This window comes from Hyla sarda, chromosome 6 (genome assembly GCF_029499605.1).
Source record: "Hyla sarda isolate aHylSar1 chromosome 6, aHylSar1.hap1, whole genome shotgun sequence".
NCBI lineage: Eukaryota > Metazoa > Chordata > Amphibia > Anura > Hylidae > Hyla > Hyla sarda.
The window spans coordinates 269783280-269797657 of NC_079194.1; the positions used below are offsets into that span (position 1 = coordinate 269783280).

A 14378-nucleotide genomic window follows, 5' to 3' on the forward strand; every position below is an offset into this window, starting at 1 on the left:
CCATCTGTGTTTTGCAATCAGTTGTACTTCTGGGAACAATTTTAAGCCACAACTTTTAACAATAAAAATGTAGGCCTTACCAGAATTCATTTTTCTCTACTGCAAACAGAATTCAAGGTTCCCTAAAGCAAACAACAAATTTATGCTGACACATTAGCCAGTCCATTTGACTTTTTTTTTACATATGCCTATTACTTTTAAAAAATTGAAAGGATTTGCTAAAACAAGCCATCCAGTTTTTTTTTTCATTTGGAAAAGAGCCTTTCTTGAGATCTCAATGTCAATTCATAAAAAAATAAGCAACTATGAAAGTAGTCACTTTTCCTTTAGTGAAATCTCTAAAATGCCAACACTACATACATCTTCTTAGTCCATGATTTCACGTATTCAGATTTTGAAGATCACATCCTCCGTTAGCCAATGTGCATTATCACTTTTCCCCTTTAGGGTTTAGTAAAAGTCCTTAAAATTTACTGAAAGCAAAATTAACCAAAAAAATAAAATAAAACATTTCCCATAAAATAAAGGTGAGCCATTTAAACACAGCCCGGGCCAGTTCAATTAGAAGGCAATAATCTTTCAGTCATCACCGGTCCATCAGGCTAAAGATCATCTCTGGAGTGCTGAAATCTCCATTTGGAGCTTCAACTGTAGGAGCAGCTGGTGGAGCGCCTACTACTTCCGCTTCCATATCTGTTTCTTTCTTCACTTGTACTATGATATTTTCAATTTCTTCTGTGCTTTGATCTTCCACATGAATAACAGCAGCAGCTGCAACAAAATATTTTATTAAGTATTAAGTGTTCAAAAGGCTATTAAGCCCAGCAAAGTTGTTGCTATGAAAGTGAATCCTATGAAGGTTACATACAGTCAGTTATGCTGAAGAGCCCTTTATAATGTCCCTTGTCACCATCTGTATTAAAGGTGTAATACGAATTAAAAGTTTGGTTGACTGCCCCACCGATCACGGGAAAAGATGTAAAATTCCCCACAAATGAATGTAGCGGTAGGGAACATGCTCAGTGACAGTTCCACTCAGGCTATGTTCACACAGCAGAATTTCTCTGTGGAGTTCTGTACGGAGATTCTACAGCAGCTAAATTCCATTGAATTCAAAGTGATTCTGCTGCGCTGTTCACAGAATTTCCCACGTAGGAAACCTCTTGCGTGGAAGTTGTGTGCACTGAAAGAATAGACATTTTCTCTGTAGACTCCGCACAGAATGCATTGCCATCTAGGAGACTGCGCATTCCCAAGTGGTCCTAGTGCTGGCACATTATGCTAGCGCTCCGCATTCAGAGGCAATGTTCGCACAGAGATTTTGTGAACATAGCCTGACTGTCTATGGGTCTTCCAAACACTGCAGAGAGCTAAAACGCCAATATGCTTTGAAGTCCCTTACATTTTTGTTAAATCAACAGGTGGCAGAAAGTTAAACAGTTTTGTAAATTACTTTCATTTTAAAATCTTAATCCTTCCAGTACTTAGCTGCTGTATACTAGAGGAAGTTCGTTTCTTTTTGAATTTTTTATTTCTGACCACCGTGCTCTCTGCTGACAGCTCTGTCAATGTCAAAAACTGTCCAGAGCAGGAGAGGTTTGCTATGGGGATTTGCTCCTGCTCTGGACAATTCCTGACAGACAGAGGTGTCAGCAGAGCGCACTGTGGTCCGACACAAAAGAACTGCAAAAAGAAAAGAAATTCTCCTGGAGCATACAGCAGCTGATAAGTACTGGAGAGATTAAGATTTTTCAATTTACAAATCTGTTAAACTTTCTGGCAGCAATTGATTTAAAAATAAATAAATAAATAAAAGTTTGACGGCCGAATTTGACAGGGCATACCGGCATTGTGAAAGGGGCCTTACGGCGCAAAGCAAAATCTCAAGTTTTTGACCTACATTGTTTTGGCTGATTAGTTTTTCCTGGAGGCCTTCCTCTTCGTTTCTTTGCTGGAGCGCCTAGTGGAGATAGTGGCTGTTCCTGTTCATGCTCATGTTCAGCTACGATCTCAACCGGGAGTTCATCCTCCTCTTCCTCCTCCTCATCATCATCCAAATCTGGATCTGCATTATCCTCTAAAATTGCAAAATCATAAAACGTTAAGCACCAAGAACAAATAACTCCTGGGAGATCACTGCAAGCCAGGGAGAGAAGCGAGTGCTTCTCCCAGCTCAATCTGCTGCTTGGTGGGGGTCTTGCCACTGAGATACTGACTAATCAAAACATTTGGCACGTCCGTGATAAGTGTTTTCTTTTTTTTTTTTTTTTTTTTTTTTATGACAGGAATACTTCAGGTCAGTTTACCCAGACACCACTACTGACCTGTTATTATGACAAGATAAATGGCAATGACTTTATAAAACCATAATTCAATTAACCTAGCTATAGGTTTAAATGTCAAGTCTAAATTGTATATCCTTACCACTATCAGTTGAACCTTCCTTTTTGGAGCGCATCTTTCTCTTACGTCCACGTTTCCCTTTTTTATGCACGGCTTCACCATCCCCTCCATTTTCTCCATCTGTACCATCAGGTCCAGTACAATTATCTGCATGTCTTGACATTGTATTCTGCAGAGACAAATTTACATATACCTATAACATCTACAGCAAAGTATTTTAATTTATCTTCGCTACAAAATTACATTAAAAGCATCATAATTAACATAATAAGCATGTCTCTTCTACCATCTCACACACTCCATGAACTGCAAGAAGGGAGAGGAAAAACAAAACAAATACAGCTATAATCCAAATATTAAATTAAAGGGTACCTTTCATGAAAAAAACATTTGATATATTATAGATTAGTGTATGCAAAATAACTTTCTAATAGCATGTTCTAAAAAAAAATCTGCTTCTTTCTATTTAATTTTCTACTTTGAAAAAAATGACCACTAGGGGTCTCCCTACCAGTCCTTTTTTTTCAGTCCAGTTTTTTTAATTTTTTTTTATAGATTTCAGACTCATGCTGGAGTCCTAAATCTCAGACTGCAGCCGGGACACAGACAAGCTCAACACTGCTCAGTGCCAGGGAGCAGTGTTGAGCTTGTCTGTGTCCCAGCAGCAGTCTGAGATTTAGGACTCCAGCATGAGTCTGAAATCTATAAAAAAAAAAAAAAAACTGGACTGAAAAAAAAAAAGGACTGGTAGGGAGACCCCTAGTGGTCATTTTTTCAAAGTAGAAAATTAAATAGAAAGAAGCAGATTTTTTTTTATAACATGCTCATGCTATTAGAAAGTTATTTTGCATACATTAATCTACTATATATCATGAGTATTTTTCATGAAAGGTACTAGGGATGTCCCAATACGATCTTTTTTAAGACAGAGTACGAGTACCGATACTTTAATTCTAGTATTCGCCGATACCAAGTACAAGTACTTATATTTTAAAGGGAATCTGATAGCAGGGTGACCCGGTTTCTGGCGCTGTTTACTGTGCTGATATGTAGGTTCCTTGTTGTGTACAATGTAGGCGGCTGCTGTAGTATGAGCCAAGATTTCTCTCTTCTCCATTGGACAGAACAGGGAATTTGCATTGGTGGTGATAACTTTGTACACATGGTGAGCAGCGGTAGAAACCAGGTCACCTGCACTACCCATAAATTCAAGTAGGTAGTATCCTCTTGCAGACATTAGCAGCAGCCCCCCGGCAGTCATTAGTAGCAGCCCCCCCTGTAGACAGCAACCCCCTCCCTCCCCTGTAGACTGCAGGCCCACCCCCTTGTAGACATAAGTAGCAGCCCCCCTGTAGACCACAGCCCCCCTTTAGAAAGTGAGCCCCAATTTAAACAGCAGCAGGGCCCCCTTTAGACAGCAGCAGAGCCACCACCCCCCCTTTAGACAGCAGCCGGGCCCCCCCCCCCTTAGACATTAGTAGCAGCCCCCTCCTTGCAGACAGCTCACCTGCGGCTGTCCTCTGTCGGGTGCTGCAGCTCCACTGCCCCGTTCTCCCGTCCTCCAGTCCATATCATGTCATCCTATGGTGGAGCATGTGACATATACGTCACTCTGCTTCCTCTGTGAAGTTACGCTGTGCGCAGGGGAGGAGGAGGAGTGAAGTGTGCGTCACATGCTCCTCCATAGGACGACATGATACGGAGCGGAGGATGGGAGAACGGGGCAGCAGGTACCAGGCATGGTATCGGGGACATTAGAGTCCCCGATACCATGCAAATGGCTAGTATCGGCCCCGATACAGATACCAGTATTGGTATCAGGACATCCCTAAAAGATACCCTTTAAGTCAACAATTTGCGTAAAAAAATAAATAAATTTAGCAATCTCACATAAAACAGTAACCCTGTAATTTTTTGCTTTTTCCTTTAATGGATTCTTATTAAAACTTCTTCCCAAAGTACTAGGAGAATATAGAACTTGTACATTCAACCTGCTATTTACCCTTTTGTAGGCTACCCTCAAGTACACCTGGGTGCTAACACACTCCGAGATTAGGTTAAGGAAATCTGTTCCAGATTAGCCACATCTGTGGCAATTTCAGGGACTATATTTACATATTTCTTTGCATAAATACTTGGGGATAGTACAGTCCGTGTACTATACAAAACTGGATTAACTAATGTTTTGCCTAAGGGGAAAAGTATTTACCATTACAATAAACTCTGGTCCACTAATCTCTATACATCTCTTCAGTAACCAGCTACAAATAACTATACCTTTGAATTTCAAGCTGCAATTTCAAGACTTGTGAGACTCAAATGTTTCTAGTCACCCCTCTCCCGCTTTCACTAGCCTTTCTAACAATCCTCTCAAATTTGTTTATAAATCCTATTTTGAGAAGAAGCCATGGATAAGTTGAACACATTCAAACAAACTGTTACTTGAAAAGGTTAAATTCTTGCTTTAGCCTATTCCATCCCTTCAAATCTCCCTCCTGCTTTTGACAACTGGGGTATAGGATTATAATTTACATACACACATATATACATATTATAACCAGATAAAAAGGTAAACTGAAACATATTCCTTTTAATCTGTTTTTACTTCGAGATAGCAAATTTTATGAAATTTTTTGTACATAACATGGGAGCAGCCATATTGCCCCCGTGTTATGGGGAGATTCTGCTCTGGTTTGTTAACAGCATTTAAAGATGTGCTTTACAACCCAATAGGTCACACTTATCACCACCCATCACTGGCTGAGGCAGGGCATCGCAGCAGCCGGCGATTAGTTGAGCTGCTGTGTTTAGTGTTGAACCCCAGAAGCAGGAAGAAGATTGCAACAAAGGACGTGACCGTGAAACCAGCAGCACAGGGGGAGCAGCGAGAGGTAGGAAAAATTATTAAATTGCAAGAGCCCAGGTTTATTCAGAGGGAAAAAATATAAGCTGGAGTACCCCTTAAAAATATCTAGGAAATACCTTTAAATGGTCACTGTTTCAAACAATTTCCCTTCATGTGCTTCATAGCACTAGCTAAGCCTTGCCAAAAAGGTTATATGCAGGAAGAGAAAGCCAGAGCTATGCATCTGCAGTGTGTAAGCCTGTCTCCATCATCCAGAGCATCTACGCTCCTTGAAAGGTAAACCAAGTCCTTAATCTTATTTCACCAGCAGCAGTTCATTGCACAGCGTAACCCAATTTCTTGTGTGGCTTTTACTTTTTATTTTTGCTCAAATAGCATAATAAAGCTAATGCGTCAGTAACCCCCTCTCCCCATACATGCCTTCTATGGTAGCATACTGTGTAAACCAGCCCTAGGACAGTGACAACCTGCAGAATATTATAGCAGAGTAGGTGCTGTGATTAGCCAGGCAGCTAAAGGGAAAGTAACTATGCGAGTACTACTGGCAAACAGTCCACATTTGGTCCTTCCCCCCTGAAATGGAGAGGAAATACTGAGCCCTTAAGAGCAACCTTGATGATGCATAGCTAACATTTATTGTAGACAAAATGTTAAAAACCAGTAAAAAATAAATAAATAAATGTATATTACCCTGCGTGTAAAGGTTTTTCCACACTTCGAACACACAAATGCAGCAGGTACAAAGCTAGGATCATGGTATCTCTTGAAATGCATGTCCAAAAGCTGCTTCTGACGGAATGTTTTGTCACAATGGCTACATGCATATGGTTTCTCACCAGTATGGGTACGTTTGTGCATTATCATATGACGTTCCTGATGAAATAATTAAGAAAGTTAACATGCATTCAGACCATACAGTGCTCTAAGGTCAGATGATTAAAGCTGAACACACTAGTGCAGAAGGGTGGCTGTCAATTACAGGGTCCTTTCCACAGGGAACTGTGCACTAGTAACCTTGACATTAAATAAGAGCAATAGCTAAGCCATGGAGCAGTAAAATAAAAAAAAATATATAAAATAAATCTTTATCAACCTATAGTTTAATCTAGAAAGAAACTAACAAACCATTCTACTTGCTAAGTATTTAGGCTGGTTTCCCCACTGAATAAGATTTTTTTTTTTTCTTTAAATGTTACTTAAGTTACCTGTCTGCATGCATATTCACACTGGTCACATTTGAATCTTTTTTCATTTTTGTGAGATTTCTGGTGCTGAATGAGGGCATAACGCTCATGGAAGACTGTATCACAATAGCGGCACTTCTTGCCTTGCTCAATGAAAGAATGCTGTTTACGTAGATGAACGCCTTAAAGTATATAAAAAAAAGAATAAAAAAAAAAAGAAACATTAAACATCTTCACATCCTTTATAGTGATCAGGTAAGAGAGAGTTAAGCCATGTTCACATGTCACTTTTGTGCGAAATCCGGCAGAAAAATTCTGCTGAGTCCTATTTTCTAAGAGATACTGCTGCACCACACACATAGCAACATTTCCATGGCAGATGCTTCCACTGCGGAAATTCCCATGTCTGCTGAAAGAATTAACATTTTTTTCACACGGAATCGGCACAGAAATGCATTGCCATCTGCGTAGACAGCGCATTTCCAAGGAGGCCTAACATTGACAGAACATGCAAATTTGCGGAATGTCCGTCTGTTTTACGGGCAGACATTCCGCAAATTTTCCACAGTGTCAACCTCTTAATGAACGCCATTTTCTTCATTGAATTTTTCCTTTTCCCCCCCCTCGCCTTTTAACAGCCAGAAGTCTTTCAATTTCCCACCTACGCCATAAAGGCTTGTTTTGTGCCACAATATTTATGTTAAAAAAATGTAAGTAAAAACACATGGTGATTGTGCATTGATACAACTCTTATGGTCTTTCCACCTATTGTCCAAGGGTCTGAGGTTAAGGTCCTTGTCAGTAAGGAAAGTGACACCTCTCCTACAGGGTCTTTTGATTCCCATGTCTACAATGATACTATCAGGGTTCCTAGGGGTCTTGCTAGATCAGTACAAGGTATGAAAGCCAGACAGCTGCTGTGTTCAAGTCTGTTTTCTTCTTATGGTCGACAATGCCTACAAATGAGTGACTAAATATCATACCTATTATAATCAACAGATTTGTAAACTATACTAGATATGCAGTAAAAGGAATGGCTAAGCAACTGGACCCCCACTTCATTAATAGAATGGCAAATTAGAACGGCCTTAGACATGATAGTCCAAAAAAAGGACATTGCATATTTATCCCCAATAATACAGATGATAGTATAATGAAGGCCATCCATGGGTTGGCGGCATTATCTAATAAATTAGAAAATGCCAGAGGAATTGGCCGATTTTCTTCATAGTTGGAGGGACTTTTTCATAAGATGCTAAGGATTGATCAGATCAGTTGTTATATCAGTATCTAATAGATACTATCTATCCTTGCAGCTATACTGACTTTATTTGGATGTTGTTGAATAACTTGTATCCATGGACTTTGCAATTAAATGGATCCATACAACAGTAAATAAAATCATATAATGACGAAGAACAAAGACTGTTAAGAGCTGATCACGTCCATGTCGTCACTAAAGATGAATACACAGAATGAAAACGGATACAGGTTTGGCTAATTTATGTTAAATCCTTCAATATGTCTATATTCTCCATGATACTATTACGATGTAAGCGTCAGATTGATTTGTAATATGAAAAAAAAAAGCCAGGTGGTCTGATGCAGACCATGAATAATAGAACACAATGTTATAACCTTCAAAAGATGCAACTACCGTATTTATCGGGGTATACCACGCACCGGCCTATAACACGCACCCTCATTTTACCAAGGATATTTGGGTAAAAAAAAGTTTTTACCCAAATATCCATGAAAAAATGAGGGTGCGTGTGTATACCCCGATATACCCCCAGGAAAGGCAGGGGGAGAGAGGCCGTCGCTGCCCGCTTCTCTCCCCCTGCCTTTCCTGGGGTCTAGAGCGCTGCTGTCGGCCCTTTTCACCCCCTGGTTATCGGCGCTGCTCCAGGCCTCCGTCGTGCGTCCCCGGCGTCATTGCTATGCGCTGAACGGCGCGGCGCATTACGTCAGAGCGCCGCGCCGTGCATAGCAACGACGCTGGGGACGCACAACGGAGGCCTGGAGCAGCGCGGACCGGACTCAGGTAATTATGCCACCGGGGATGGGGGGAGGCAACGGGGCAGCGGCGCCGGCAATGGGTGCCGCTGCCCCTTCTCTCCCCCTGGCTGTCGGCGCCGGCACCGATAGTCAGGGGGACAGAACGGGCAGCGGCGCCGATAACCAGGGGGTGAGAAGGGCCGACAGCAGCGCTTTAGACCCCAGGAAAGGCAGGGGGAGAGAAGCGAGCAGCGACGGCCTCTCTCCCCCTGCCTTTCCTGGGGGTGTATCGGCTTATAACACGCACACAGACTTTAGGCTAAAAAAATTTTAGCCTAAAAAGTGCGTGTTATACGCCGATAAATACGGTATATTATGGAGGGAACTAAAAATTTGTTCTCCACAGGTTTTGATCCAAGGGGTACTCCAGTGGGGGGGGAAACAAAATTCTAATCATCTGGTGGAAAAAAGTTAACACACATTTGTAAATGACTCCTATTTAAAAATCTCAATCCTTCCAGTTCTTATTTTAGTTTGTGCGCTAAAGAGAAAGTTGTATAGTTCTTTTGTCTGACCACAGTGCTCTCTGCTGACACCTCTGTCCACATCAGGAACTGTCCAGAGCAGGAGAGGTTTGCTATGGGGATTTGCTCCTACTCTGGACATTTCCTGACACAGACAGGTGTCCGTAGAAAGCACTTTGGTCAGACAGAAAGAACTATACAACTTCCTCTGGAGCATACAGCAGCTAATGAGTACTGGAAGGATTAAGATTTTATATAGAAATCATTTTAGAAATCTGTCAACTTTCTGGCACCAGTTTAACTGATTTGTTTTCCACTGGAGTACCCTTAATCTCCGCCAGTAGGGTGGACTTTATAAAAAATGTTTTCAACCTCATGAACAATGAAAGTAATAAAAACTATTTGTGAATAACATTTGAATTGTGTCACTTTTCATTGTATATAGTCAGCGGGAAAAATCCAGTTTTTGAAAAACCCACCAGGTTTTCAAGCATTTAAACTCACCCAAATCACTTTTTCTTGCAATAACCGTATCACAATGTGGACAGTGAAATTTAGCAACATTCTCAGTATGCTTCTGCAGAATATGCATTTTCATTGTACCGCTTTGGGTAAAACGTGCATGGCAAATATAGCATTCATATGGCTTTTCACCTAGAAAACAATAGGAAAAAAAATAGTCACTATACTTAAAGGGCCATCACCACATTTTTAAACCAATGACACACTAGTAACATCCCCCTTGACAAAGTTGTGGAATCTACCCACACAAATGATTAATAGTCTACATCATACTTGTTCTAACTTCTTCAAGCAGCAGTTAACAAATCAGCTTTGCAGGATAAAAAGCACTATAATAAAATGGTTACTGCCATTTAAAAACTTTAAAAGTTCAAAAGTTTTGATCGGTCAGGTCTGGGTGTTCAAACCTTCACTGTTTACTCGAACAGTGCGCTTCATTCACATAGCATGCTAGGATCGAGTAGTCATCATGCCAGATCATACAGAAGCGCACATATTTTTTTAAATTCAGCATTGCAATTAACCCCTTAAGGACCCTTGACGTATGCGTACGTCATGACACCCTGGTACTTAAAGGACCTATGACGTACGCGTACGTCATGGACAATTCCGATCCCCGCCGGGCGCGGATCGGACCGGGATGCCTGCTGAAATCATTCAGCAGGCATCCCGTGCAAACGCCCAAATTTTTGGAGAAAATTCAAAATCTTCATTTCCTGTGGAGCACCTAAAGGGTTAACAAACCTTTTGAATATCTTGAATACTTTGAGGGGTGTAGTTTTTATAATGGGGTCATTTGTGGGGTATTTCTAATAAGGCCCCTCAAATCCACTTCAAAACTGATCTGGTCCCTGAAAAATTTCGATTTTGAAAATTTTGTGAAAAATTGGAAAATTGCTGCTATACTTTGAAGCCCTCTGATGTCTTCCAAAAGTAAAAACATGTCAGCTTTATGTTGCATTCATAAAGTAGACATGTTGTATATGTGAATAAATATATAATTTTTTGGGAATATTCATTCTTCTTATAAGCAGAGAGCTTCAAAGTTATAAAAATGCAAAAATTTTAATTTTTTCATAAAATTTTGGAATTTTTCACCAAGAAATTATGCAATTTCGACAAAATTTTACCACTAACATAAAGAATAATATGTCACGAAAAAACAATCTGAATCAGAATGAAAGGTAAAAGCATCCCAGAGTTATTAATGTTTAAAGTGACAGTGGTCAGATGTGCAAAAAATGGCCGTGTCCTACAGTGAAAATTGGCTGGGTCCTTAAGGGGTTAATGGGATGCAGATGGAGCTCTGCAAGCCACAAATGACCACGGCATATATGGCAGGCTCATGTGCTGACCATGCATTGACAGAGGCATATACATAAATAGATGGAATCGTTGCTTGCTCTGTGCCAACTGATTGTGAATGCCAACCAGGCACAGGCAGGGCTCAGCTCTAGAATCGGCTATATACACCCTTGCGGGGGTGATTCATCAAAACCTGTGTAAAGAAAAAGTAGAGCAGTTGCCCATAAAAACCAATGAAATAGCTTTTTTTTTTTTTTTTTTTTAAAAAAAAAAGGACCTCTGCAAAATGAAAATCACACCATTCTTCCTCTACACACTTGATAAATCTCCTGTGCCTATATGATGGATATAGGTTATCAGAAGACATAAGAAACACACTTCATAAAAAGTAGACAGGAATTCACTGGCGCTGATCAGAACCAACGCGTACAGTAAGAGTAGCTTTACTGGACCATCACACAACGTGTTTCAATGCCCATTGGCAGCTTCATAGGTGCCTGTCATTGCGCAGTGAAAGACACTGCATAATGGTTCTATGAAATTACTCTTTTACTGTACCTGGTGGTTCCGATTAGTGCCGGTGAATTCCTGTCTACTTTTATGAAGTCTGCTTCTCGTGTCTGCTTTTAGCTTCCAGGATAGGAAAGCTGCAGATCCCATTTTTGGTTTACCTTACTCACCTTTACCATTGTTGTATATGGGTTGAACAACCCATAGTGGTAAGTGGGATAACACTATTTACTTGCCGGCTTATCTTGGTTTTTATTGCACTATGGAGCGCTGTCCTTTTTTTCTGGATATACATTAGGACGGGTTAAGGGGCTGATGGCATGGCTATTAAATGTAAATGAAAGCCTCCCAGTGGACCACTTTTGCCCAGTACCCTTGCTATAAAACACAATCTTGTGAGCAGCATGCTGAAAAGATGCTTCACCAAAATTAAAACCACATTAGTTTCTAAGAGACAAGTTGTGTGTTTAATAGAGGAAGGGGGGTGGTTTACCTGAATGAGTTCTCATATGTCGCTTCAGTTTGTAGGTGTCTCTACTGGCATAACTGCACAAACTGCATTGAAAAGGACGCTCTCCTGTATGAGAACGGATATGTCTCTTCAACTTGCTTACCTAATAAAAACAAAAACAACTCAACTTCAATAATATTCATAAAGTCTTATCCACACACAAGAGAGTGTGTGCCGTAAGCTCAGGAGTAGGTCAGAGTGAGTGGGAAAAGTATAAAGAAAGCTTTATAACTTTCACATTCCAAACCTGGATTTTAAAATCACAAAAGGCTGCATAAAAAATGCTTATCTGCTTCAATCATACAATTGAATTTAAAGTTTGGAGAGTAAATCCCTGTGCTGAGCACTGCTCTCCCTGCTCTGACCCCACAGCACTTGTCTCTAGGGTGAGACCCATGCTAGAAACTGGTGCTGTGGAGACAGCAGGAAACTGTCTCCTACTGCAAAAAAACAAAAACAGCAGGCAACGGCACCCCATTCAGAAATGTAGGCAATGAAATTCAAACAAATTTGTGCACAGTGATGCATCTTTCAGAAAATTGACCAGGTAGGCTTTAAAAAGGAGATGTCCGGTGCGGACTATTCCTATTCCATCCTGCTCGGGCTGCAAAGAGGAAAAAAAAAAATAAACTTTCGCTTCCCTTCCTACGTTTCCCCGAAGCTCCGCAACAGCTGATCTGTCGGCCAGGCTGTCTGCTTCCTACTTCCCTTAGCCCGGTACGTCACACGGCGTTTCAGCCTAAGGGAAGTAGGAAGCAGACAGCCTGGCCGACCGACCAGCTGTTGCGGAGCTCCGGGGGAACGTAGGAAGGCAAGTGAAAGTTTGTTTTCTCTTTTTGCAGCTCGGGCAGGATGGAATAGAAAAAGTCCACACTGGACATCTCCTTTAAAGAAAGCACACTTAACACACATCATTGGTTGCTATTGTGAAAAAAATAAAAAAATTATATATCTCTATATATACATATACACACATATAATATAATATATATATACATATACACACACACACATAATATAATATATATATATACATATACACACACATAATATAATATATATATACATATACACATAACAAAAGGAAAGAAAAAAAGTTTAAAAACACACACTAAAGTACCAGTTGCACTTACCTCAACACTAGCATAATCACACATTGAACATTTAAAAGGTTTCTCATGAGTATGTTTGTAACGTCGATGTCTGACTAATTCACCACTAGTCACAAAGGCCATGTCACAGTCTGGGCACTTATGAGGCCTAGTACCTATAAATGAGAAGATAAACTACATGAAAAGCATGTACAGGAGAAAATATAAACAATGAGATACATTTTTTACTGCAATATAATCAAAGAGAAAAAGCATTTCCATTTAGAACACACACATTTTAAATATACATTTTCAGGGTGTGGGATTACAGCTACATAGTTACATAGTTAGTACGGTTGAAAAAAGACATATGTCCATCAAGATCAACCAGGGAATTGAAGGGTAGGGGTGTGACGCGATATTGGGGAAGGGATGGGATTTTATATTTCTTCATAAGCATTGATGTGATTTTGTTGTTTTATGTATAACGTACCTGCAGCTCTCTTTTAAAACTGCAGAATAGCCCTTGAAAGATATTGACACATTTCATTTTGTTATTTAATTTTATTCCAAAACTACCTTTAGAAGCGGTTGTCATCATGATATATCTTTTTTAGAGTAGTGGTTATTAGCCTATAGTAATGAGCCATCAAACAAGGCAAGTGTGCTTACATTAATGTAGCGGCAACAATGTTTAGCTTGACATGCCCTACAAATTTAACATTAGTGGAGATGGGAACATCCTTTAAGTAATTTAGCTTCATGTAGTCAAAAAAGTAAACCGATAAAAAGAGAAATACACACTTATTTACAGGATTAAAGCTAACCTGTATGAGTATTGAGATGGTTCCTAAGCAAGGTAACTGTTCTAAACGCTCGGCCACAGAGGTGGCATTTGTGAGGCCGTTCATCAGTGTGACTCTTCATATGACGATCAAGATTAGAACGCCTAGGACAAGTATAACTACAAAGTTCACACTGGAAAGTCTTCTTCACACCTAAAAAAAAAAAAAGAAAAGAAAAAAGAGGGGGGGGACAAAAAAATATTTTAAAAATCATTTTAAACCAAAACTTTATAGGCACTACATATAACCGTTACATAACACTGGTCGATGCTAACTTTAGAAATCATCTACACAGAATGTTTTAAAGTGAATCTGACATGACACATTAAGAGCATAATTTCCCAGCTAACAGCTATCTCCATCCAGCGCAAGCTTTCCCCACACATGCTACTCTCTATGGGGGTTCAGCATTGAACTCAGCATTATTTGGGCCTGGCGTGGTCGTCACAATTTCTGAGCGCAAGAGGGGCGGAGCCAGGGACTGGAGCCACAGCTTGTAAGTGCAGGTGAATGCTGTATTTGTGGATGTCCTGAAAAATAAACCCTCGCGCTAGATAACCCATTTAGAGGAACCGCTTACTTTGTTTTTCTCTACTAAGCAACCATTAACAGTTAGTTC

At 40.2% G+C, this 14378-nt stretch overlaps 1 protein-coding gene across 2 annotated transcripts in view; it reads right to left on the reverse strand.

Annotated features, from left to right (window-relative positions):
* Nucleotides 1-253: 253 nt before the first annotated feature.
* CTCF (CCCTC-binding factor) overlaps nt 254-14378 on the reverse strand; it is a 43629-nt gene continuing 29504 nt past the window's right edge. For both annotated transcript variants that reach the window (XM_056527284.1, XM_056527283.1), the window contains 9 exons: nt 13742-13912; nt 12957-13090; nt 11806-11926; nt 9480-9629; nt 6475-6635; nt 5960-6142; nt 2425-2572; nt 1901-2077; nt 254-771 (listed from right to left, as the gene is read on the reverse strand). In XM_056527284.1, the coding sequence (XP_056383259.1) occupies nt 587-771; nt 1901-2077; nt 2425-2572; nt 5960-6142; nt 6475-6635; nt 9480-9629; nt 11806-11926; nt 12957-13090; nt 13742-13912 (1430 nt within the window). In that variant the 3' untranslated portion in view covers nt 254-586. The remainder of the gene's footprint in view (nt 772-1900; nt 2078-2424; nt 2573-5959; nt 6143-6474; nt 6636-9479; nt 9630-11805; nt 11927-12956; nt 13091-13741; nt 13913-14378) is intronic.